Source organism: Salmo salar, chromosome ssa12, assembly GCF_905237065.1.
Source record: "Salmo salar chromosome ssa12, Ssal_v3.1, whole genome shotgun sequence".
In the NCBI taxonomy this organism is placed as follows: Eukaryota; Metazoa; Chordata; class Actinopteri; order Salmoniformes; family Salmonidae; genus Salmo; species Salmo salar.
The window spans coordinates 61,717,450-61,744,773 of NC_059453.1; the positions used below are offsets into that span (position 1 = coordinate 61,717,450).

The following is a 27,324-nucleotide window of genomic DNA, read 5'->3' on the forward strand; positions in this document are numbered from 1 at the left end:
GGTGGTCTTGTAGTTCATTTTGGTCCATTTATTTAACATTACCAAGCTATTAATCAAATTTGACAGACATATTACACAAGTTGTCAAGTCAAGATGTCTCTTGCCTCTATTGTGTTCCCACACTGTTGTACCCTGTTGTTCCCACACTGTTGCCTACTGTAGTATAGGCTAGTCTTTTGACAGGTCAAGAGTCCCGTTCAAGTCAAGAGCATCGTAATTCTGAGCCCATCGCCAGTCGCACCCTGTAGATTAACTGCTGTCTGCCCTCAGAGAACTGCACAGCTGCTAAATTTAGCTGACACATTTAAGTAAAAATAGTTTTCAGACCAACCCAAACTGTTATTTTTGGACCCTTCTTTTTTTTTAAACAAATGATCTGACAAATGGATCAAACATGGTCGTTTTTCCAGCGTAAAAGTATGCAGTGTGTAACATAACTCCCCAGTTATTCACCAGTACCTTTTTTAATAGGAGTCCCTCCAGACTAAATCATAAAGACAGCAGACTCGTAAAAAAGCATCCTGGGTTTTGGTAAAGCTCAGGAAAGGAGGACTTGGCTGTACATTCTGGGATAGGGAGAGGTCTGGTTCTGGTGTTTAGTGTTGGCTTCCTGAGCCTACTGTATGCTATGCCAGGACAGTGAGTGGGTAAGTAGAGTGATTCCTGAAGGAGTCCTGCTGGTGTCCATATGTGAGTCCCAATTGGCACCCTATTCCCTTTATAATGCACTACTTTTGACCAGTGCCCATAATAGTCCACTATATAGGGGAATAGCGTGCCATTTGGGATGCACACTATGGCATTGGAGGATTGACTGGGCAGACATAATGAGTGTCTGACTGAACGCCCGCGCCTGCTTTAACTTTCATGGAAGGGAAATCATATCCCGCTTTTCATTAACGGACACACCTTAGAGTGAATAAAACACAGCCTTGTTTATGGAAACAGAAGACTGAAGCCATGTCATTATTTTTCTTATTGTCTTATCTACTTTTTGACACATGCACTGAAATATTCCCGTTTTCAGGACGATCATTGCCAAAACACAGATTTTATTAATCAATCATGTAACTGCAAGTTACATGGTTATTATATGAACATGTTTGGTTTTTGAGGCTTAGACCATTTAGCAATGGGCAAGGGGTGCTTTCCCAACCACCTATCAGTCAGTTGTCACCTCAGTCTATCACCAGCACACCTGTGTCCATCTCAGTTGAAGTGTCTTTATGTCCCAAATGGCACCCTTTTCCTTTTAGAGTGCACTACTTTTGACTAGGGCCCATAGGTGCCATTTGTGACACAGCCCACACCAGTCTGACTGAGGATTAGGAAGGTCTGAAAGGGATTAAGAATGTGATACAGAGAAACAGACTGCTGCATATTCCAGGGACCATGCTAGTGAGGTCATGGGGAAGAACTTAATAGTTTCCCCTTTTCAGCGCTCTGGATCTGTCAGTGTTCTGATTGCACTCCTTCTACTCAAGCGGCCCTCAGGTATGATGTCATAATGAATTGCTTTCGGTAGGAAAGTGTGTAGTTGCAGGTGCTCGTGAACAGCTGTCTGACTGCCACCCCACAGGGAAATATGAATGAGGACTTTTGAGCATGTTAGGACCTCTTGCTCATGCTATTGTTTTTAAGTGAAGTGGTCTGTGATGTTTTCAGGTGACCATCGTTGACACAGGGGTGAGGGGGATGATTGCTGTTGGCCTGGTGCCTCAGTACTACAAGCTGGATCATCAGCCTGGCTGGCTCCCGCACTCAGTGGCCTACCACGCTGATGATGGCAAGTAAGTTAATTGAATTTAACTTTAATTGATGTTCGACAAATCAGAGTCGCGACGCATGTGGCAAGAACAAGAGACTATCACAGACTACAAAGGCAAATCCAGCTGTGTGGTGCCCATCGAAGCCTCCCTACCAGACAAGCTTAACATATTCTACCCTCGATTCGGAAGACTCGCTGCTCCGGATGACCAAGTGCTTTCGCTCTCAGAGGCTGATGTGAGGAAAACTCCCAAAAGAGTGAATACTCACAAAGCTGCCGGCCCAGATGGCATCCCTGGCCGCATCCTCAGAGTGTGTGCTGGACACCACCCTCTGCAACTGGATCCTGGACTTCCTCACAGGCAGACCAAAGGCTGTGAGGATTGGCAACAACACCTCCTCTACAATGACTCTTAACAGAGGGGCCCCCCAGGGGTGTGTCCTCAGGCCTCTGTTATACCTGTTCACCCACAACTGTGTGGTTTTGCACGACTCCAACTCCATCATCAAGTTTGCTGACAACACTACGGTTGTAGCCCTGATAACCAACAATGACGAGTCAGCCTATAGGGAGGAGGTAAGTGAACTGGCATTGTGGTGCCAGGACAACAACCTCTCCCTCAATTGCAGCAAAACAAAGGAGCTGATTGTTGACTTCAGGAAGCAGAGGAGAGAACATGCTCCAATCCACATCAACGGGACTGCAGTAGAGAGAGTTAAGAGGGAGTAGAGAGAGTTAACAGTTAAGTTCAACGGCATCCACATCACCGAGGACTTGTCATGGACCAACAACACCACCAGTCTTGTCAAGAGGGTGGAACAGCACCTCTACTTCCTAAGGTGGCTGAAGAAATTCGGAATGTCACCCCGGGTCTTCTCCAAATACTAACGCTGCAGCATCGAGAGCGTCCTGACCGGTTGCATCACGGCCTTGTATGGGAATTGCATCGTCCACGACTGCAAGACCCAGTACATCACTGGGGCCGTGCTCCCACCCACCGTGCTCCTGGGCTCCCAAGTGGCGCAGTGGTCTAAGACACTGCATCTCAGTGCAAGAGGCGTCACTGCAGTACCTGGTTCAAATCCAGGCTGCATCACATCTGACCGTGATTGGGCGTCCCATAGGGCGGCGCACAATTGGCTCAGCGTCGTCCTGGTTAATAAGAATTTGTTCTTAACTGACTTGCCTAGTTAAATAAATAAAATAATCCAGGACATCTACCTGAAACGGTGCCTGAGGAAGACCCGCAGCATCATCAAGGACCCCCCGCCACGAGCTGTTTTCACCCTTACCGTTGGGCAGATGGTATCAGAGCATGAGGTCTGATATCAACAGGCTCAGAGACAGTTTTTATCTACAAGCCATCAGACTGCTGAACACTTGAACTGGACTGACCACCGGCTCTGCTTCTCCGCACCTTAGCAAACATGCACTCACGCACACACCCCCACACACACACACAACGCATCACAACTGCAGCTACCAGACTCTTATTATGAGTGGTAAATACTGCACAATATAAACACATTTCCCCCAAATCCCCTTCCCCAAAACACGTGTAAATATTGGACTATAAATTGTACCTTCCTGTATTATACTAACATGTTTATTCTATTCTACTGAGCCATTTACTTTATGTATTCCTATCTTTTATTATTGTCCCCCATGATGAAATTCGGGAAGGGACTGTGGATCTGTCTTCGTCCGTCCGTTCATTTGTCCGTTAGTCACACACGATATTTCAGACAGCACTGGGCCGAGTTAGATGAAACCTTGGGGGAATGATGCGTCTTGCAAAGTTTTACTGATTGGTCCAAGCCGGGAGCTAAAGTAATTAACTGAAATGTGTTAGTTACACGCGATATCTCAATTGGCCCAAGTGTGGGTTCTGCATAATTTATGGGGGACAAAATGTTTACTGTTGCCTTGTTTCTTATTTTTATTGCATTGTCGAGAAGGAACCTGCAAGTAAGGAAGTCGTTGGACGGTGTATACCATGTGTATCCCGTACATACTCTAAAATCTCCTATTTTTAAAAGTTTTGAATGAAGGTCTACCTCAACATTCTAGCATCAGTTTGCTTTAGAATGCATAGAGATCATTTCAATGGTATGTTCTAGAAGGGAATAGAGAAATAGGCCTAATGTTACTCAACAGATTTATTTTGAACGCTCCACAGCACCACTTTACGAACATTCAACCTAAGTTGAGAAACACTGCTTGGTAGAGCTGGGCGGCAATATAGACAAAAATCCATATCGCGATAAATTGCTTGAACTGATGCGATAACGATAAATAGAACAATACGTTTATAACATTAATGTGCATCACTTTTTTTATCCTTTAAACTACTAATTCTATTAGTTATGGTTATAACCTCTTACATCTAGACGTTCCGCTAGCGGAACACCTGCTCCAATATCCAATGATAGGCGTGGCGCGAATTACAAATTCCTCAAAAATACAAAAACTTCCATTTTTCAAACATATGACTGTTTTACAGCATTTTAAAGACAAGACTCTCCTTTATCTAACCACACTGTCCGATTTCAAAAAGGCTTTACAGCGAAAGCAAAACATTAGATTATGTCAGCAGAGTACCCAGCCAGAAATAATCAGACACCCATTTTTCAAGCTAGCATATAATGTCACAAAAAACAAAACCACAGCTAAATGCAGCACTAACCTTTGATGATCTTCATCAGATGACACACCTAGGACATTATGTTATACAATACATGCATGTTTTGTTCAATCAAGTTCATATTTATATCAAAAACCAGCTTTTTACATTAGCATGTGACGTTCAGAACTAGCATACCCCCGCAAACCTCCGGTGAATTTACTAAATTACTCACGATAAACGTTCACAAAAAACATAACAATTATTTTAAGAATTATAGATACAGAACTCCTTTGTGCAATCGAGGTGTCTGATTTTAAAATAGCTTTTCGGTGAAAGCACATTTTGCTATATTCTGAGTAGATAGCCCAGCCATCACGGCTAGCTATTTAGACACCCACCAAGTTTAGCCCTGACCAAACTCCGATTTACTATTAGAAAAGTTTGATTACCTTTGGTGTTCTTCGTCAGAATGCACTCCCAGGACTGCTACTTCAATAACAAATGTTGGTTTGGTTCAAAATAATCCATTGTTATATCCAAATAGCGGCGTTTTGTTCGTGCGTTCAAGACACTATCCGAAGTGTAAATAAGGGTCACGAGCACGATGCATTTCGTGACAAAAAAATTCTAAATATTCCATTACCGTACTTCGAAGCATGTCAACCGCTGTTTAAAATACATTTTTATGCCATTTTTCTCGTAAAAAAGCGATAATATTCCGACCGGGAAAGCGTGTATACGTACAAAGAGAGAGAAAATAAAAGCATGGGATCCCCTCGTGCACGAGCCTGAGTTTCATAGTACTGTGACCGGCCACTATCCAAACGCGGTACTTTTTTTCAGCCATTGCCTGCAAAGCCACGATTCAGCTTTTTGCCGCCTTCTGAGAGCCCATGGGAGCCGTAGGAAGTGTCACGTAACAGCAGAGATCCCCTGTAATGGATAGAGATAATCAAGAAGGCCAAGAAATTGTCAGACAGGGCACTTCCTGTAAGGAATCTTCTCAGGTTTTGGCCTGCCAAATGAGTTCTGTTATACTCACAGACACCATTCAAACAGTTTTAGAAACTTTGGAGTGTTTTCTATCCAAAGCTAATAATTATATGCATATTCTAGTTTCTGGGCAGGACTAATAATCAGATTAAATCGGGTACGTTTTTTATCCGGCCGTGAAAATACTGCCCCCTAGCCATAACAGGATAACTATCAATTGTCCCATTAACAATCACACATATTAGCTAACTTATTTCATTTCAAACTTCACATTTCTCTAGTATAGGCTACTTATGGTGATGACAATATCAGCAAAAAGCCTGCGATAAGTGATTGGTATGGTCGGTGTCGATCATTTTTGGTTTATCGTCTCAGTTCTACTACTTTGTCTACTGTTGTGATGCTTAGGGTCATGTATAAAATGCCAGTTGGCAATTATTTTGGCTACCATGGCTAGAAGAAGAGATCTCAGTGACATTGAAAGGTGGGTTCAAAGGAGCATAGGAGGTTTAAAGTGTGTGTGTGTGTTTCTGTCTGTCACCAGATCTCAACCCAATTGAACACTAATGGGAGATTCTGGAATGGCGCCTGAGACAGCATTTCCCACTACCATCAACAAAACACAAAATTATGGAATTTCTTGTGGAAGAATGGTGTCAAGTCCCTCCAGTAGAGCATCAGATACTTGTTGAATTCATGCCAAGGCACATTGAAGCTGTTCTGGCGTCTCGTGGTGGGCCAACCCCCTAGACAATTTATGTTGGTGTTTCCTTTTGTAGCCTGCCAGCTGTTGCTCAGCCAGCACGCTCACATCTCACCTCTCTGCCATTCAACAGGCTGTACAATGGGAACACTGTTGGACAGCAATTTGGGCCCAAATGTAACCGTGGCGATCGTATCGGCTGTGGGATCTACCTAGAGTCGTTGGAGGATGGACGAACAACAGTCCTCTTCACCAAGAACGGAAAAGAAGTAAGCTAAGCTCTTAGTCTTATTCTCTTTCACACACCTGTAGGCCTACAACATACAATCAAGATCTTGCTGTAATTGGAGAAAGATTACCCTACCTTCGTCTGGTATTTATATTTTCTATGATATGTAACACCTCCATATGCCATGAATGCAGATTGGGCCACAGAGATTGAGTCTTAATTTCATAGTCTTACTCGTGAGACCACGTGTGCAGTCAGGATCAAGGCTTTGGTCTGAGACTGGGTCTAGTACTCAATGGTCCTGGACTGGTCCAGACTCCATCTATCTGTCACCCATCGGACATAGTAACATTGTGTTTGCGTCCAGGTGGGCACGGTCGTGGTCCCAGGGTCTCCAGAGGCACTCTACCCGGCCGTGGGGATGCACTCCTTGGGGGAGGAGGTGCAGCTGGATCTGCAGGCTGAGTGGGGGATGGAGGAGGACGGACTAATGATGGTTGACAGCCACGAGGACGAGTGGGGGCGTCTCCATGACGTCAGGGTCACCGGGACGGTAAGGACCTGGTCTTGCCTGTTGTCTTCTAGGCTACATACTGAATTAATGTTATTCACATGATCTTCTTGTAGTGATTGTTACACCTCATCTTCTCAACATACATATTATGTAAATTGTGTATGACTATGAATAAACAACCTTTGTATGACGAAAGAGAGGGTATGATTACGTTCCAATGTCCATACTAGCATACCACTTAGAATTAGTGTTGTCACGATACCAGAATATTTACTGGTAACAAGGTTTAGTATCACGATACTCGCTACCATCACGGTACCCGATATCATAACGATATCACTTCAAAATGGCACTTGATCCAGACGGATCTTTTGAGTTCAATATCATGACATTTGAAATGTTTGATGTCCATTTTTCAGAGACAGCCATGTATGCATTAATGAATCAATTATACAATCATGCAATCAATTTGACTTTGCTTTTAGCAATCTAACTACAGTGCCTTCAGAAAGTTTTCACACAACCTTTTTCCACATCTGTGAACGACCATCTTGATTCAGTCCTATGTACAGTGGGGGAAAAAAGTATTTGATCCCCTGCTGATTTTGTATGTTTGCCCACTGACAAAGAAAGGATCAGTCTATAATTTTAATGGTAGGTTTATTTGAACAGTGAGAGACAGAATAACAACAAAAATATCCAGAAAAATGCATGTCAAAAATGTTATAAATTGATTTGCATTTTAATGAGGGAAATAAGTATTTGACCCCCTCTCAATCAGAAAGATTTCTGGCTCCCAGGTGTCTTTTATACAGGTAACGAGCTGAGATTAGGAGCACACTCTTAAAGGGAGTGCTCCTAACCGCAGCTTGTTACCTGTAAAAAAGACACCTGTCCACAGAAGCAATCAATCAATCAGATTCCAAACTCTCCACCATGGCCAAGACCAAAGAGCTCTCCAAGGATGTCAGGGACAAGATTGTAGACCTACACAAGGCTGGAATGGGCTACAAGACCATCGCCAAGCAGCTTGGTGAGAAGGTGACAACATTTGGTGCGATTATTCGCAAATGGAAGAAACACAAAAGAACTGTCAATATCCCTCGGCCTGGGGCTCCATGCAAGATCTCACCTCGTGGAGTTGCAATGATCATGAGAACGGTGAGGAATCAGCCCAGAACTACACGGGAGGATCTTGTCAATGATCTCAAGGCAGCTGGGACCATAGTCACCAAGAAAACAATTGGTAACACACTACGCTGTGAAGGACTGAAATCCTGCAGCGCCCGCAAGGTCCCCCTGCTCAAGAATACATATACAGGCCCGTCTGAAGTCTGCCAATGAGCATCTGAATGGTCAGATGAGACCAAAATGGAGCTCTTTGACATCAACTCAACTCGCCGTGTTTGGAGGAGGAGGAATGCTGTCTATGACCCCAAGAACACCATCTCCACCGTCAAACATGGAGGTGGAAACATTATGCTTTGGGGGTGTTTTTCTGCTAAGGGGACAGGACAACTTCACCGCATCAAAGGGACGATGGACGGGGCCATGTACTGTCAAATCTTGGGTGAGAACCTCCTTCCCTCAGCCAGGGCATTGAAAATGGGTCGTGGATGGGTATTCCAGCATGACAATGACCCAAAACACACGACCAAGGCAACAAAGGAGTGGCTCAAGAAGAAGCACATTCAGGTCCTGGAGTGGCCTAGCCAGTCTCCAGACCTTAATCCCATAGAAAATCTGTGGAGGGAGCTGAAGGTTCGAGTTGCCAAACGTCAGCCTCGAAACCTTAATGACTTGGAGAAGATCCGCAAAGAGGAGTGGGACAAAATCCCTCCTGAGATGTGTGCAAACCTGGTGGCCAACTACAAGAAACGTCTGACCTCTGTGATTGCCAACAAGGGTTTTTCCACCATGTTTTGTGGTGGGGTCAAAGTCATGTTTTGCAGAGGGGTCAAATACTTATTTCCCTCATTAAAATGCAAATCATTTTATAACATTTTTGACATGCGTTTTTCTGGATTTTTTGTTGTTATTCTGTCTCTCACTGTTCAAATAAACCTACTATTAAAATTATAGACTGATCCTTTCTTTGTCAGTGGGAAAACGTACAAAATCAGCAGGGGATCAAATACTTTTTTCCCCCACTGTAGCAACATTTTCAATGGTGTTTTTGACATTGGATAAAAGTAGAGACTCAGAGCTAGAAAATGGTATATCATACACTGCAGTTGAGGAACATCGGGAAAGTAATTCTGCTTTGAAATTTGCTAATCTTGTAACCCCACTTTTGAGAAAATGGCTCTTGAATGTTTTGGTACACCTACTGGAGAGCTCTTCTTCTACACCCATTCAGCATCGTTCACACCCTCTTAAGCCCCACCCATCTTTTTAACGATTCATATGTGAGGCAATGCGCTAAACGGAGTAAGGCACTGTAGTAAACAACCAAAGGTTTCAAGACTAAAAGTGGTGAAAGCAGAAGCAAAAATACACGTTATCTAGTCCTTGGCCTATATCCTAATCTGACTTTGGTGCAGGTCATGTTGTTCTTCACATTACCGCCTCTGGTAAACACACACTATATGAAATAAAATCAAAGTTTATTTGTCAGATGCAGGATACAGAAGATGTAAATGGTACAGTGAAGTGGTTACTTGCATAGTAGCAATATCACAAATAGAAAGTGTCCAGATAAATATTGTATAAATATTTTATAAATATTAGTTGTCTAAATTGATGGGTCATAAGAAATGCTATAACCACCTCCCAGCCACATCTAGCTAAGTGGATTGGTCACCATGTACACATGTACACATGTTCATGAAATACAATAGATGACTGTAATCACCCCCAGACACACTAACTTGGTGGGTTATGTAATCATCTGTGGAAGAGTCTTTTAATTAGACCTGTAGATAGCTAGCTAGCTAGCAAAACAATGAACCTAATGGTGCTTTCAAGACAACTGGGAACTTGGAAAAATACAAGGTCAAATCATGAAGATAGTGGTCTTTGGGTCGGAAAGTCGGGGCTCCCAAATTGGAATTCCGAGTTGTTTCACCGTTCAAAATTATTTTTCAGTTGGAGCTAGTTTTTTTTTCTCCAGTTTCCAGTTGTCTTAAACGCACTGAAGTTGGAAGTCAGTTCCCAGTTCCCAGTTGTTTTGAATGTCGCAATAATCCCAAGCCATACCACTAGCAATACAAACTGACTGTCATAGCTGGCCATCATGCATGAATCTGCAGGTAGCTAAAGCTAACCAACTAAGTTCAATGTTAGCTAGCTAACATTAGGCAATAACTAACAATGATTTCTGAGATACAAATAATATTACTACACAGAACATACACATAAAGCTAACTAGCGAGCCAACCAGCTAACGTTAGCTAGCAAGCTAACAGTACGCTTTAACTTACAATGAAAACAACATTCTGACAGAATTCAAAATGTTTAATATCTGAAAATGTAGCTAGCTAGACTCTCTTACCTGTATACATGGATGGACGCTTCTCCCTCTCTGTCACGGATGCCATGGTTGCCCTTAGTTTGAAGATGTAATCCGTAGACACGTGTTTTATACAACAGCCTTCTATGTGTTCTCTTTGACTCCCTATGCATATTTGCCATCAAATGCCAGAATTGTATCCCTCCTTAACTTTCATACTCTGCTTCCATCGGGCATTCCACTGATTTCAAAACATGTTCATCTTTTTCCGAGATAACCACACTGTTGATCACTATTTCTGAGACTACAATGTCTGGTTCAATGAACATGTTTTACCTAAATCAGGAATTTCCCCATTATCTGATTCATTTTCAGAGTCGGAGAGAGTCAGCATGGCACGATGCATTAGCAACACTTTTGGAGCATTAGCAACACTTTTGGAGTTCTTCATGATATCTTTCAAAAAAGCTGCGGTAGAAAGTATTACCTACACAAACTGAACAACTCATGTTATATACAGAAACAAACTGCATGGCAGACCAATCTGAACTCATCTTTCGACATATCCAGCCCATCCATTATCTCAGTCAATCATTACTAGCGGGAAGGTTCCTCTCTTTTACCATGGCTAAACCAAATAATTTAACATTTTTTTGTCATATTTACAGATGGCATACAAGTGTGTCATTAACTTAGCACACGGATCAAAATCGACAACATCTGGTGAAGCTGGAGCACGCCAAATTCAAATATATATTTTTTAATACTAAACATTCATGAACATACAAGTGTCCTACATCATTTAAAAGCTTAACTTCTTGTTAATCCAACCGCGTTGTCAGATTTCAAAAAGGCTTTACGGCGAAAGCATACCATGCGATTATCTGAGGACAGCGCCCGACACCAAAATACTTTTCCAAACCAGCACAGGCGTCACAAAAGTAACACATAGCGACAAAATAAATCACTTACCTTTGAAGATCTTTCTCTATTTGCAATCCCAAGGGTCCCAGCTACACAACAAATGGTCGTTTTAGTCGATAAATTCCTTCTTTATATCCAAAAATGTCCGTTTAGTTGGCGCGCTTGATTCAGTAATTCACTCGTTCAACATGCATACAAACTAATCCAAAAAGTTACCATTAAAGTTCGTCCAAACAAGTCAAACGATGTTTCTAATTAATCCTCAGGTAGTCTACTATCTAAATAAAGAATAAAATGTAAGATGTCGAATAGTATGTTCGATAGGGAAGATAAATAACGGAAGAGCGCGCACCTCATTCACGCGCGCAACAAGACTACATTTCTAATGAGAGACACCTTGGAAAAACTACAACTACTCAATAATTTTTCAAAAAACAAGCCTGAAACCCTTTCTAAAGAATGTTGACATCTAGTGGAAGCCATAGGAACTGCAATCTGGGAGGAATTCCTTTGAATATCCCATAGACAAGCATTTACATGGACTGTGACCTCAAAAAAACATTTTCCGGATGGATTTTCCTTGGGTTTTCGCCTGCCATATCAGTTCTGTTATACTCACAGACATTGTTTTAACAGTTTTAGAAAATTCAAAGTGTTTTCTGTCCAATGTTACCAATTATATGCATATCCTAGCTTCTGGGCCTGAGTAACAGGCAGTTTACTTTGGGCACGTCATTCATCCGATTTTCCGAACACTGCCCCCTAGCCCTAAGAGGTACATGAAAGTTCACATGTTCCAGAAGGCATTTGTGTTTACGTTCAAATGCCTCTCCTGTGAAGTAGTGACGTGCAACATACGCCTAGTTTCCTGAAACGAGTCACATTTTGGTGTGTTGCAGCCTGAATTTAAAATTGATTAAGTTGAGATTTGTTGTATCACTGGCTTATACACAATACCCCATAATGTCAAAGTGGAAATATGTTTTTCAAAATTTTTGCAAATTGATAAAAGCTGAAAAGTCTTGGGTCAATAAGTATTTAATCCCTTTGTTATGGCAAGCCTAATAATTTCAGGGGTAAAAATGTGCTTAACTTCTTAGTGACCCCTTCGAGATAGGATCCCGTTAACGGGATCGTTTGACAAAATAGCATGGCGCGAAATTCAGAACATCAAAAATCTAATAATTTCAATTTCTCAAACATATGACTATTTTACACCATTTTAAAGATACACTTCTCCTTAATGTAACCACATTGTCCGATTTCAAAAAGGCTTTACAGCGAAAGCAAAACATTAGATTATGTTAGGAGAGTACATAGACAAAAATAACCACACAGCCATTTTCCAAGCAAGGAGATATGTCACAAAAACCCAAAACACAGCTAAATGAAGCACTAACCTTTGACGATCTTCATCAGATGACACTCCTAGGACATCATGTTACACAATACATGTATGTTTTATTCGATAAAGTTCATATTTATATCCAAAAACAGCATTTTACATTGGTGAGTGATGTTCAGAAAATGTATTCCCACCAAAACGTCTGGTGAATGACCACAACAATTTACAAAAATACTCATCATAAACGTTGACAAAATACAAAACAATAATTTTAAGAATTATAGATACAGTACTCCTTTATGCAACCGCTGTGTCAGATTTTAAAATAGCTTTTCGGCGAAAGCACATTTTTCAATATTCTGAGTACATAGCTCGCCATCAAAGCAAGCTATACAGACACCCGCCAAGTTATGGGGTCACCTAAACTCAGAATTAGTATTATAAATATTCTCTTATCTTTGCTGATCTTCATCAGAATGCACTCCCAGGACTGCTACTTCCACAAGAAATGTTGTTTTTGTTCGAAATAATCCATATTTATGTCCAAATACCTCCGTTTTGTTCGTGCGTACAGAGCACTATCCAAAGGCATAACGCGCGAGCGCAGTACCAGAGATGAAAAGTCAAAATGTTCCATTACCGTTCTTAGAAGCATGTCAACCGTTGTTTAAAATCAATCTTTATGGTATTTTTTACGTAAAAATGCGATAATATTCCAACCGGACAATAGCGTATTCATTCCAGAAGAAAAATAAGGAATGGCGCGCTCGCAGGATCACGCATTACCAATCCCTTTGTCACCAGGCAGTCCACTCATTGACTGAGCTACTATTCTCTGCCCGGTTACAGGACAATGATGAAAAAACTTTCTGAAGGCTTTTGACAGCCAATGGAAGCCTTAGGAAGTGCAACGTGACCCCACAGACACTGTAGTTTCGATAGGGATTAGAAAGAAGAACTACAATTCTCAGATCTCCCACTTCCTGGTTGAATTTTTCTCAGGTTTTTGCCTTCCATATGAGTTCTGTTATACTCACAGGCACCATTCAAACAGTTTTAGAAACTTCAGAGTGTTTTCTATCCAAATCTACTAATAATATGCATATTCTAGTTTCTGGGCCAGAGTAGTAACCAGTTTAATTTGGGTACGTTTTTCATCCGGCCGTGAAAATACTGCCCCCTATCCCTAAGAGGTTTTAACAAGTCACATAAGTTATTATAGTGTTTAACATGATTTTTGAATAACTACCTCATCTCTGTACCCCACACAATTATCTGTAAGGTCCCTTAGTCAAGCAGTGAATTTCAAACACAGATTCAACCACAAAGACCAGGGATGTTTTCCAATGCCTCGCAAAGAAGGGCACCTAATGGTAGATGGATAAAAAAAAGCAGACATTGAATACCCCTTTGAGCATGGTAAAGTTATTAATTAAGCCTTGGATGCTGTATAAATACACCCAGTCACAACAAAGATACAGGCGTCCTTCCTAACTCAGTTGCCGAGAGGAAGGAAACCGCTCAGGGATTTCACCATGACGGCCAATGGTGACTTTAAAACAGAGTTTAATGGCTGTGATAGGAGAAAACTGAGGATGGATCAACAACATTGTAGTTATTCCCTAATACTAATGTAATTGACAGCGTGAAAATAAGTAAGCCTGTACAGAATATAAATATTCCAAAACATGCAACCTGTTTGCAACAAGGCATTAAAGTAATGTTGCAAAAAATGTGTCAAAGCAATTACATTTTTGTCCTGAATACAAAGTGTTATATTTGGGGCAAATCCAATACAACATATTACTGAGTACCACTCTCCATATTTTCAAGCATAGTGGTGGCTGCATCATGTTATGGGTATTAGGCTTGGGCGGTATCCAGATTTTCATATTGTCATATGGGATTTACAGTTTTACCGGCATTATAAAATTTGCACAAGCTAATAGTGAATCACATGGACGCTGTTAGCTAAATCCTAATGAGCGAAAATTAACATCAATTACTTGCAAAAACAGGCAAATCCAGCTCATATAGTTTTAGAAGCTTAGCTAGTAGCAACCGAATGTCATTTTCTGTGAGTGTGGATATTTATAAGCGAAAGTGAACGAGAGAAATTGTGCAAATGAACAAAGTTGTCATGTATGCTTTTCTGAAGGAAGAGCAGCATGTGTAGATGGAGCACATGGGAAACGAACAGAGAAAAAAAACGTTAGTAGAAAGCGCAGGGGAAAAATGGCAGCTAAACAGATAACTTCTCCAGAGCTCTTTGACTTCTGGCAGAAATCCATTATAAGATATCTGATGGCAAACATTTAGTAGTGAATTGTATATAAATGTAACTTCATCACCTCATGTGCGCCGCACAACAGAGCCTCACCGATAGATATAGAATGCTATGGACTCACCAGCTCCCGTTGTGCTATTTACAAACAAACACGTGACTGGCGAAATGATGTGACAGGTGAAATGATGTGACATATGAAATGAAAAACACAATCTGCTAAGGTATTACACAAGTTGACTGCAGGTAATAACTAAACATTTTGCAACTAATATTCAAATGTATTGGAAAAAGTTGAGAGAAAAAAATTGCTTTGACGATGTTGAGAAAACATTTTGTGGCTGTTTTGAAATACCTCGGTATATGGTATATATGTTAACGGAAAGGAAAACGACCAAAAAATAAATCAAACAACTTTTCTGTTAAAAATAAATAAAACAGATCTGATCCCTACACAGGCTCAAGAGGAACCTTGGAGTGTGGGTCTTCCGGTGCCAAATTTTTCTGCTGCAGCCACAATAATGTCCAGTTTTTTTCAACTTCTTTTAGACTTGTGCTGTACAGTTTATAACTGTGACAATGAACGCAACAAAATCCACCAAAATCCACCATACCACACAGGGTATCTTTTGTCTGGCAGCAAACATTACCTACAGGCTGTGGTATATCCACTACCATATCTTCACTAGCATCACTTGTATTCTCAATTATTTTAATCACCTCCACATAGGAGATTAGATTTTAAAATTGTATTTATGCGTATTGGGTCTGGGTGGGAAAGCCCCAGGTCCATTTCGGAACAGGTCCAACTTTTTGAACCTGTGAAGACCTCTAGGCTAGAGCTAGCAATGAGTAAGTGGAACATACTCGGTGCTCTCGCGCTATAAGGAGACATCAGCTGCGCTGGCAGACAGACTCGATCCTCTCAATCAGTAAAGATCTGAGACACATACGGTATGATAGAAGTACCAAAATTGTTTTTTTAAATTATAGCACTGAACTGTTTTTTCAGTATCTAAAAAGTACAGAAGTTTCGGTTTAACTTACAACACTACTTAGAATGCATGCCCAATACATTGCTTTATTTAAGTAGTATGCCATTGTTGATATCGGAAGATTTTCCTTATGTGTTTGTATCTGTCTCTGTTTCAGTCTGTGTCTCTGTGTGTTTGAGTGTTTATGTGTGTGTTGGTAACTGCTGAGTGGAGACCTGCCTGGTGGTGTTGGCAATGGCATGCTTGCTGGAGGCTGCAGCGTCTCATCTGTCTGGCCCCTCTGGTTCTGTGAAAGCAGCCTTCATACTGTAGCTACACCTGGGATTATGTTAACACACCTGTAGATTACCACAGTCTGTTTAAATAGGAAAACTGAGGTGGGAGGCCTGGAATGCTCGCTGCTTCAGAAGGAACTTTGACATGAGAGCAAGGAGTCTTCCTCTGTTGACTGAACACTTTACCATGTCCTTCAGAACCAAGAGAAACGTCATGGGTTGTCAAGGTGTGACCTACTTGTTCACATTGTTTCATCATTGTTTTCTTATCGTTGACACTAATAAGTGATTAATGGTGTTTAGTGTGGTTGTTTACTGTTCACTTTGGTTGCCTGGTAACAGCAGGGCTGGAAGTTTTGTGGTTAGGTTGACAGACGGTTAAAGATTTCACTGGAAAACCACAACATTTTCTCATATCATTAGGATGTCTTTCTCATATCATTGGGATGGTTACTTTGCTTTTTGAGAAGAAATGGAGTGGCTGGCAATAGGTATTTTCCCTTAGCTCATGTAAAGTGATAGTTCATTCCAAAATCAACATGGACTCCACATTTTGAGGTTTGAAAATGTCAGAAAATGAACTTTAAGCTCAATGACAAGAATAAGAATGTAAAACAAGTCAGTGGAAATCTAATTAGCATAATAACAAAATAGAGATATCTTCTGCATTGGATGCGTCACAATTCACTGCATCTGCCGATGTCGCACTTCCGCATCTGCGGTGAAAGGTGACAGAGCTACAGCGGTGTCAAAGTATGAGACATCCCGAAAACTGAGATTCTCACAAGACTCATCTGAAGGTCCCCGGTACCAGTTCAAAAAATGAATGGAAATACAGTTGAAATCGGAAGTTTACATACACTTAGGTTGGAGTCATTAAAACTCGTTTTCAACTGCTCCACAAATTTATTTTTAACAACTATAATTTTGGCAAGTCGGTTAGGACATGTACTTTGTGCATGACACAAGGAATTTTTCCAACAATTGTTTCCAGACAGATTATTTCACTTATAATTCACTGTATCACAATTCTAGTTGGTCTGAAGTTTACATACACTAAGTTGACTGTGCCTTTAAACAGCTTGGGAAATTCCAGAAAATTACGTCATGGCTTTAGAAGCTTCTAAAAGGCTAATTGACATCATTTGAGTCAATTGGAGGTGTACCTGTGGATGTATTTCAAGGCCTATCTTCAAACTCAGTGTCTCTTTGCTTGACATCATGGGAAAATCAAAAGAAATCAGCCAAGACCTCAGAAAAAATTGTAGACCTCCACAAGTCTGGTTCATCCTTGGGAGCAATTTCCAAAGGTACCACGTTCATCTGTACAAACAATAGTACGCAAGTATACACCATGGGACCACGCAGCTGTCATACCGCTCAGGAAGGAGATGTGTTCTGTCTACTAGAGAGGAATGTACTTTGGTGCGAAAAGTACAAATCAATCCCAGAACAACAGCAAAGGACCTTGTGAAGATGCTGGAGGGAACAGGTACATCCACAGTAAAACGAGTCCTATATCGACATAACATTTTAGTCATTTAGCAGCCGCTCTTTTCCAGAGCAACTTACAGTAGTGAATGGATAGATTTCATAATTTTTTCCCGTGCTGGTCCCCCGTGGGAATCGAACCCACAACCCTGGCGTTGCAAACACCATGCTCTACCAACTGAGCCACACGGGACTGACATAACCTGAATGTCCGCTCAGCAAGGAAGAAGCCACTGCTCTAAAACCGGGGTGGCAGCATCATGTTGTGGGTGCTTTGCTGCAGGAGGGACTGGTGCACTTCACAAAATAGATGGCATCATGAGGGAGGACAATTATGTGGATATATTGAAGCAACATCTCAAGACATCAGTCAGGAAGTTAAAGCTTGATCACAAATGGGTCTTCCAAATTGACAATGACCCCAAGCATACTTCCAAAGTTGTGGCAAAATGGCTTACAGACAACAAAGTCAAGGTATTGGAGTGTCCATCACAAAGCCCTGACCTCAATCATATAGAACATTTGTGGGCAGAACTGAAAATGCGTGTGTGAGCAAGGAGGCCTACAAATCTGACTCAGTTACACCAGCTCTGTCAGGAGGAATTGGCCAAATATCACCCAACTTATTGTGGGAAGGTTGTGGAAGGCTACCCAAAACGTTTGACCCAAGTTAAGCAATTTAAAGGCAATGCTACCAAATACTAATTGAGTTTATGTAAACTTCTGACCCACTGGGAATGTGATGAGGGAAATAAAAGCTGAAATAAATCATTCTCGCTACTATTATTTTGACATTTCACATACTTGAAATAAAGTAGTGATCCTAACAGACCTAAAACAGGGAATTTTTAATAGGATTAAATGTCAGGAATCGTGAAAAACTGAGTTTAAATGTATTTGGCTAAGATGTATGTAAACTTCCGACTTCAACTGTATATAAGGAGATAGTTTAGTACCAAAAATAAGGGGTTAAATACATGTAACAAAATAAATCAAAAAGGTTTCCTGATCTTTCTTATGTCTCTCAGATATAGGACAGACACTTACTTGAGATTTTATTGGGGGGGACTATCTGTTGTTCCATGTAGTGAATATGTTATTCAATGCATTTGTATGAGCTAATAGCAGTAAGGCCAAATACACATTTCCATCAAATAATACATTTTAAAAAAATGTTTGGATACTTCAAGGGGTCTTAAAATTCAAAATTAAATAGCAAAGTTATCCTTGGTATGACCTTAAAACAATTCCATATAGCTTAGTAGAACCCCCACCCCTGGTTTAGACAGGGCTTAGATTGTAATGGGTTAAACAAGACTGATTTCTTTAGCACACTAGTTCAAGGTGAGTCACTCTAATTTGGTGAAACGTATATCAGTTCATTGAATTGGCCTTCCCTAGCCTTTCCTCTCTCTCATTCTCTCTCTACCTCACTCTTTTCCTGCCATGTCGGCCGGTGTTCCAGGAATCAGTCAATCTGACACCAATGGAACAGAGCAGGGGAGCCATTCACTGCAGATTCAGTGTGTTGGTAGAATGGAGGGCTGGAAAAGCTGCCCTCATTCAACATAATCTATTAATAGACTAACTACTCACCTCAGAGAAAAGATCTGAGGATTACCTGTTGACGAACAATAGGGGTTTGCTGTTGTTTTTTTTGCTAAGTTTTACTACAGAGTGAGGAAAATAATGGGGCGGGAAATGCAGGCTATGAGTAAGGCTGTGACGGTCATGGAATTTTGGATGACGGTAATTGGCCAGCCAAATGACCTCGGTCACCGTAATAACCGTTCGAATAGCAAAAATACATTTTTGCCACATTTTCTCATTTTCTCCGCTCCTGACTGCATGAGCTGCCATAAAAAATCAAGTGAAAAGACCCCATTCAAGTCAGTGATGGCATATTTGGTGGACTGGCAGCCATTGCGAGTGTACCCATAGGACTAAAGCAGGAAGTAAAAACAAGAAGTGTAACCATCTGGATTCTGGATTCAACACAACTGACATTACAAGCCACATCAGTTAACATCATTTGAATGAACATTCTACATTTCAGCAAGGAGCAACAAAGTTTCATCATATTGTTAAGAGTCCATGTTACTGCAGAAAAGGGACTCAACCACACGAATGCACACCGTCCCGTTTTTAGTCAGCTACTCGTAAAAAAATGAATACACAGTACCAGTCAATACTTTGGACACACCTACTCATTCAATGCTTTTTCTTATTTTTTTATATTTTCTACATTGTAGAATAATAGTGAAGATATGAAATAACGCATATGGAATCATGTAGTAACCAATAAGGGGTTAAACAAATCAAAATCAAAATACATTTAATATTTAATATTTATGATTCTTCAAAGTAGCCACCCTTTGCCTTGATGACAGCTTTGAACACTCTTGGAATTCTCTCAACCAGCTTGGAATTATTTTCCAACAGTCTTGAAGGAGTTCCCACATATACTGAGCACTTGTTGGATGCTTTCCCTTCACTCTGCTGTCCAACTCATCCCAAACCATCTCAATTGGGTTGAGGTCAGGTGATTGTGCAGGCCAGGTCATCTGATTCCGCACTCCATCACTCTCATTCTCAGTCAACAAGCCCTAACACAGCCTGGAGGTGTGTTGGGTCAATGTCCCGTCGAAAGAAAAAAGATAGTCCCACTAAGCGCAAACCAGATGGGATGGCGTATCGGTGCAGAATGCTGTGGCAGCCATGCTGGTTAAGTGTGCGTTTAATAAATCACAGACAGTGTCAACAGTAAGCACCTCCTCCTCCATGCTTCACGGTGGGAACCACACATGCGGAGATCATCAGTTCACCTACTCTGCGTCTCACAAAGACACGACAGTTTGAACCAAAAATCTCAAATTTGGACTCATCAGACGAAAGGACAGATTTCGACCGGTCTAATGTCCATTGCTCGTGTTTCTTGGCCCAAGCAGGTCTCTTCTTATTGGTGTCCTTTAGAAGTGGTTTCTTTCTAGCAATTCGCCCATGAAGGCCTGATTCACGCAGTCTCCTCAGAACAGTTGATGTTGAGATGTGTCTGTTACTTGAACTCTGTGAAGCATTTCTTTGGGCTGCAATTTCTGAGGCTGGTAACTCTAATGAACTTATCCTCTGTAGCAGAGGTAACTCTGGGTCTTCCATTCCTGTGGCGGTCCTCTTGAGAGCCAGTTTCATCATAGCGTTTGAAGAAACGTTCAAAGTTCTTGAAACTTTCTGGATTGACTGACCTTAATGTCTTAAAGTAATGATGGACTGTCTCTTTTTTTTTGCTTATTTGAACTTACCATAATATGGACTTTTACCAAATAGGGCCCTCTTCTGTTTACCACCCACCACTACCTTGTCACAACGCAATTGATTGGCTCAAACGCATTAAGAAGGAAAGAAATTCCACAAAGGAACTTTTAACAAGGCACATGTGTTAATTTAAATAATGGTTGAGAGTAATGGCCAAGAGTGTGCAAAGCTGTCATCAAGGCAAAGGGTGGCTACATTGAATATTCTCAAATATAAAAAATATTTTGATTTGTTTAACACTTTTTACGTTACTACATGATTTCATATGATTTATTTCATAGTTTTAATGTCTTCAGTATTATTACACAATGTAGAAAGTAGTAAAAATTAAGAAAAACCCTTGAATGAGTAGGTGTGTCCAAACTTTTGACTGGTACTGTATATATACAGTGCATTCGGAAAGTATTCAGACCCCTTGACATTTTCCACATTTTTGTTACGCCACAGCCTTATTCTAAAATTGCTTAAATAGTTTTTTTTCTCAGCAATCTACACACAATACCCCATAATGACAAAGCAAAAACAGGTTTGAATTGATTTGTGAAATTCTGACTATTTACTCAGTACTTTGTTGAAGCACCTTTGGCAGCGATTACAGCCTCGATTCTTCTTGGGTATGACGCTACAAGCTTGGCACACCTGTATTTTGGGAGTTTCTCCCCTTCATCTCTACCTCGGCTAACCTGTAACCCCGCACATTAACTTGGTACCGGTACCCCCTGTATATAGCCTCATTATTGTTATTTTATTGTGTTGCAAAAAAACTGTCATTTTTTACTTTAGTTTATTGGGTAAATATTTTCTTAACTCTATTTTCTTAAAACTGCATTGTTGGTTAAGGGCTTGTAAGTAATTATTTCATGGTAAGATGGTATTCCTGTTGTATTCGGCGCATGTGACAAATACAATTTGATTTGATCCTCTCAAGCTCTGTCAGGTTGGATGGGGAGCGTCGCTGCCCAGCTATTTTCAGGTCTCTCCAGAGATGTTCGATCAGGTTCAAGTCCGGGCTCTGTCTGAGCCACTCAAGGACATTCCGAGACTTGTCACGAAGCCACTCCTGCGTTGTCTTGGCTGTGTGCTTAGGGTCATTGTCCTGTTGGAAGGTGAACCTTCGCCCAAGTCTGACGTCCTGAGCGCTCTGGAGTAGGTTTTCATCAAGGATCGCTCAGTACTTTGCTCCATTCAACTTTGCCTCAATCCTGACTAGTCTCCCAGTCCCCGCTGCTAAAAAATACCCCCACAGCATGATGATACCACGACCAGGCTTCACCATAGGGATGGTAGTTCCTCTATACGTGAAGCTTGGCATTCAGGCTAAAATGCTCAATCTTGGTTTCATCGTGGTCTGAGTCCTTTAGGTACCTTTTGACAAACTCCAAGTGGGCTGTCATGAACTTTTTACTTAGGAGTGGCTTCCGTCTGTCTACTCTACCATAAAGGCCTGATTGGTGGAGTGCTGCAGAGATGATTGTCCTTCTAGAAGGTTCTCCCATCTCCACAGAGGATCTCTGGAGCTCTGTCAGAGTGACCTTCGGGTTCTTGGTCACCTCCCTGACCAAGGCCCTTCTCCGATTCCTCAGTTTGACCGGGCGGCCAGCTCTAGGAAGAATCTTGGTGGTTCCAAACTTCTTCCATTTAAGAGTGATGGAGGCCACTGTAATGCTGTAGTAATGTTTTGGTTACCCTTCCCCATATCTGTGGCTCGACACAATCCTGTCTCAGAGCTCTATGGACAATTCCTTCGACAACCCATTGCTTGGTTTTTGCTCTGACATGCACTGTCAATTATGGGACCTTATATAGACAGGTGTGTGCCTTTACAAATCATGTCCAATCAATTGAATTTACCACAGGTGGACTCCAATAAAGTTGTAGAAACATCTCAAGGATGATCAATGGAAACAGGATGCATCTGAGCTCAATTTCGAGTCTCATAGCAAAGGGTCTGAATACTTTTGTAAACATTTCTAAAAACCTGTTTTCACTTTGTCATTATGGGGTATTGTGTGTAGATTGATGAGGATGTTTTATTTAATTTAATCCATTTTAGAATAAGGCTGTAACGTAACAAAAAGTCAAGAGGTCTGAATACTTTCCGAATGCACTGTATATATGGTTATTTAACATTTTTAATGGTTATGATGGTTATTTTATGTTCATGGCTGGCTTCATCCATAACCTTAGGTTACATGGTAATACGGTAATTGTGCCAGACCTAGCTAAGAGACAGACATGGCAGGAGTCACGTAGTAGGGACAGACACCTGTATAAGTTGGAGCATGTAGCCAGCCTACTGTATATTAACTGTACAGTACTTGAGTGAGTAAGACTGTGTCAGAAATACTGTAAAACCGCTAATGTTTAATGGCGTGAATTTCTGTTGTTTTTGGATGCTGTTGGTATAAGAAAGAAGGGGTGGCATGGGGGTGTGATTTTGGCTTCGGTGGTAATTTTTCATGTCTCATACACACTCAACAGGCTACTTCTCTCGGCAGCCCTGTTTCTCCCATTTTTCTTTCTGTCTGTTTGTCTGTCTGTCTGTCTGTCTGTCTGTCTGTCTGTCTGTCTGTCTGTCTGTCTGTCTGTCTGTCTGTCTGTCTGTCTGTCTTTCTGTCTGTCTCTCTCCCGCTCTCCCTTTCCTGTCTTGGTCTCTCACCCTCTTTAGGTCTCTTTGTCTTTCGTTCTGATGGAGATTTATGATGGGGGTTGTCTGTCTGGCAGTATCCGTCGTGAGGCAGGCTATAGGGTTGGTGTCTGACTCAGTAGGGAGACACACCATACCTGCTTTAACATGGGTAGGGGTGGTTGTGCAGGGTTAGGGCATGCAGCTGAATGGCCCTGGGACAGGCAAGGCAAACCTGCATACCTCTTTCACTTTTAATTATAACCCACTTCCCCAAATACGCCCCAATACGGCGTCACTAGGGCTGTGACAATACCAGTATTGCAATATTATTTTCCATGGCAAAAATGAAAACACGAAAGCAGATAAAACTCTTTGGTCTTTTAAAATCCTGCTGTATGTAAAATATTGTGTGCTATAGCTTGGAAAGTAAATACATGTGACTCTGGATGACATGACAAGAAAATGATGTTTGTTTCCAACATTAGGGCTGTTTTCCTAAAGAAGTCAAATCCGCTTTGTGTTTTGTTTCCTTGCCACAATACTAGCACGTATCGCAATAATGGTATTGACCCAGCACTACGTGTCACAGCAACACCACCAAAAACCGTCCGTGCATCCAGTCGCTGTCCCAAACCCCTTATCCACTCGACATTGACCCTGTCAAGGGGCAATCCCAGCCACACCACTCACACACTTCCAAAATGTGGAGACAGCAGCCAAGACCTTTTTTGGCAGGCTAAATCCAAAGCCAGGACAGGAAAAGGGCGATTCCATGCCAGTATAGCCCAAAAACATTTTGGGTAACTCAGATTGTTCTGGCAATTCTCACATAGAAAATTCATTGGGAGAAAGGATGTTTTACATACTTTTTACATTTGGATCACAAACAGTTTGTGAGATAATCATAATAATAATGAAAGTGGCCATTTTAGGCCATTTTTTATTACAGACCCTATGATCCGTGAACAGTACATGATACAGACAACATATTATATCATTATACTCCTTATTGTGTCCTCAAACATATGAAGTATGTATTTCAGAATCTAGACAATTTGTCACATACATAAAAAATATGAATATCTCAAAAGTACCCTTTTTGATTTGGCCTGTTTTCAGACATATTTTGGAACAATATACTATTTTTTTTTTTAAATGTAAAAGCCTCTAAACCTTGCGTGTGCCAGATTTCCCACAACGGTTGGTATTTAACAAATTTGAACTTGACGGGAAAGTGTGAGTATCTCCACGCACGGCTCTCAGACCATGCGTACGCACACCTTGTAGTGGTTGAAGAATGGTATTGCAAGCAAATATTGTTATTTTGTGGAAATGGAGGTGTTTGTTGACGGGATTGATTCATAACAATGGTAATGAAAAATATGCGTTTGCAGTTGTTGAGGAGATCGCATAACTGGGCATGCAGGCCTAATATGTTTTTCATTAGCCTATAATATAAAGCGTCATATTGCAAGATGTCTCTCCATTCAACCATCCCTCATTTAGCCAGCAGCATACCACCCTGCATCCCACTGCTGGCATGCTTCTGAAGCTAAGTAGGTTTGGTCCTAGTCAGTCCCTGGATGGGAGACAAAATTCTGCTGGAAGTGATGTTAAAGGGCCAGTAGAAGGCACCTTTTCTTCTGGTGTAAAAAAAAAAAAAATAGCCCAATCCCCCACAACAGTGATTGGGGACATTGCCCTTTGTAGGGTGGTGTCTTTCAGCTGGGATGTTAAACTGGTGTCCTGACTTGCTGTGGTCACTAAAGATCCCATGACACTTATTGTAAGAGTAGCTCCTGGCTAAATTTCCAATCTGGCCCTCATATTGTCATCTAATCATCCCCAGCTTACAATTGGCTCATTCCTCCTCTCCCCTGTAACTATTCCCCAGGTCGTTGCAGTAAATGACAATGTGTTCTCAGTTAACTTACCTGGTAAAATAAGGGTTAAAAAAAATCATGCTTGAAAATAATAGACTGGTAGCCTATCATAGTCTACAATCCCAGAGCCTATAACAAGGAAGGATATAAACACAATCTATCGATAAATGTAATATTGAGCGGCCAGTGTTTGACACATATAGGTTCCTGCATGCATGTTCACTACAAAAGATTAAAACATTCTGCCCATACCTCTATAGAAATGTAATAATATTTGCCATTGCTTTTTCCTTATAGAAATGGTAAAGGCCCAGTTCCAATATTTCCAAATCATACAACAAATGATGCTGTTTTTGTCACCATAAAAGGTGAATGGAGGCCGTTTTCAGGCAGGGTTGTAACACTCATTCACTAGCACACACACAAGTAACTGCCATTATAAAGGAACCACCAACATAAAGTGTCTTAATAGGGTGTTGAGCCAGAACAGCTTCAATGCACCTTGGCATATATTCTACAAGTGTCTGGAACTCTTTTGTAGGGATTGCGACACCATTCTTCAATGAGACATTTCATCATTTGGTGTTTTGTTGGTAGTGGTGGAAAATTCTGTCTCAGGCGCTGCTCCAGAATCTCTCATAAGTGTTCAATTGGGTTGAGATCTGGGGATTGAGACGGCCATGGCATATGGTTTACATCTTTTTCATGCTCATCAAACCATTCATTGACAATTCCTGCCCTGTTGATGGGGATATTGTCATCCTATGAAGGGCACAGCCATGGTAGACAAAATGTTTATACATGACCCTAAACATGATGGGATGTTAATCGCTTAATTAACTCAGGAACCACACCCTGTGTGGAAACACCTGCTTTCAATATACTTTGTATCCCTCGTTTACTCAAGTGTTTCCATTATTTTTGGCAATTACCTCTATATAGTATGGCTCTAATTTATCAATGAAAACATGTGTATCTGTTGCGTGCGACAGTTTTATAAATCCCAATCATTTATAAATCCTTGAATCACCATTTACGTCAGAATATTGTGAGAAATGTACACACAATTGATAAATGAGGCCCCAGAAGAGGGAGTTCCCTTTGAATCCATTTTCCCATTCACTGTGTTGGTGGTGCTCATAAAATTGATCATAAAGTGTCGGTCAAATATATTGGCACACTTTCACTTTTCTCAAATAAGTTGATATGTAAAAAAATGTTTAAATGTTGGGTCACCACACCATGTCATTGGATTTTCAACATTGCATAATCAATTGTATTTTTGTAAACTTAAGTTAATAATTTTAATTTAGAAAATAAAGACATGGCATGGACAAAATGATTGGCACCCGGAGCTAATACTTTGTTGCACAGCCTTTGGCCAAGATAACTGCCAATAAATGCTTATTGTAGCCATCAATGAGCTCGCTGCACCTTTCTACTGGAAGTTTGGCCCACTTTCCAGCAGCAAACTGCTCTAATCCTTCAATGTTTGAGAGGTGCCCTCCACCAACTGCTGTTTTCAGCTCCCGCCATTGGTTTTGGATGTGATTCAGATCTGCACAATTGGCTGGCCACTCCAGAACAGTCCAGCAGCTTAAGTTTACACAAATTTAATTGGTTTTGCAATGTTGAAAATCCAATAACAAGGTGTGGTGACCAATTATTATTTTATTGTTTCAACTTATTTTAAAATAAGTAGGGAATTATTTAAGAAAAGCACAAATGTGCCAATATATTTGGACGGCACTGTAACTTCAAAATAGTCAGAGAACCCACTCTGGTAATGTTACGTACAGTCAGGTCCCAAATTATGAGCAAAAAAAAGATGAGCAAAAAATACTGTAAAAATAAATAATACAAATACTGAGCAATTACAGTGCCTTCAGAAAGTATTCACAC

The 27,324-nt window shown here is 41.0% G+C and overlaps 1 protein-coding gene and 1 non-coding gene across 2 annotated transcripts in view; one reads left to right on the plus strand and one right to left on the minus strand.

Annotated features, from left to right (window-relative positions):
* LOC106565452 (SPRY domain-containing protein 3) overlaps positions 1–27,324 on the plus strand; it is a 55,408-nt gene that overhangs the window by 4,205 nt on the left and 23,879 nt on the right. Inside the window, exons 4-6 of the mRNA XM_014132603.2 lie at positions 1,666–1,790; positions 6,224–6,359; positions 6,687–6,872. Coding sequence (XP_013988078.1) covers positions 1,666–1,790; positions 6,224–6,359; positions 6,687–6,872 — 447 coding nt within the window. The remainder of the gene's footprint in view (positions 1–1,665; positions 1,791–6,223; positions 6,360–6,686; positions 6,873–27,324) is intronic.
* trnaa-ugc (transfer RNA alanine (anticodon UGC)) lies at positions 17,709–17,791 on the minus strand. The gene has a single exon. It is a non-coding gene; the product is annotated as a tRNA-Ala (tRNA).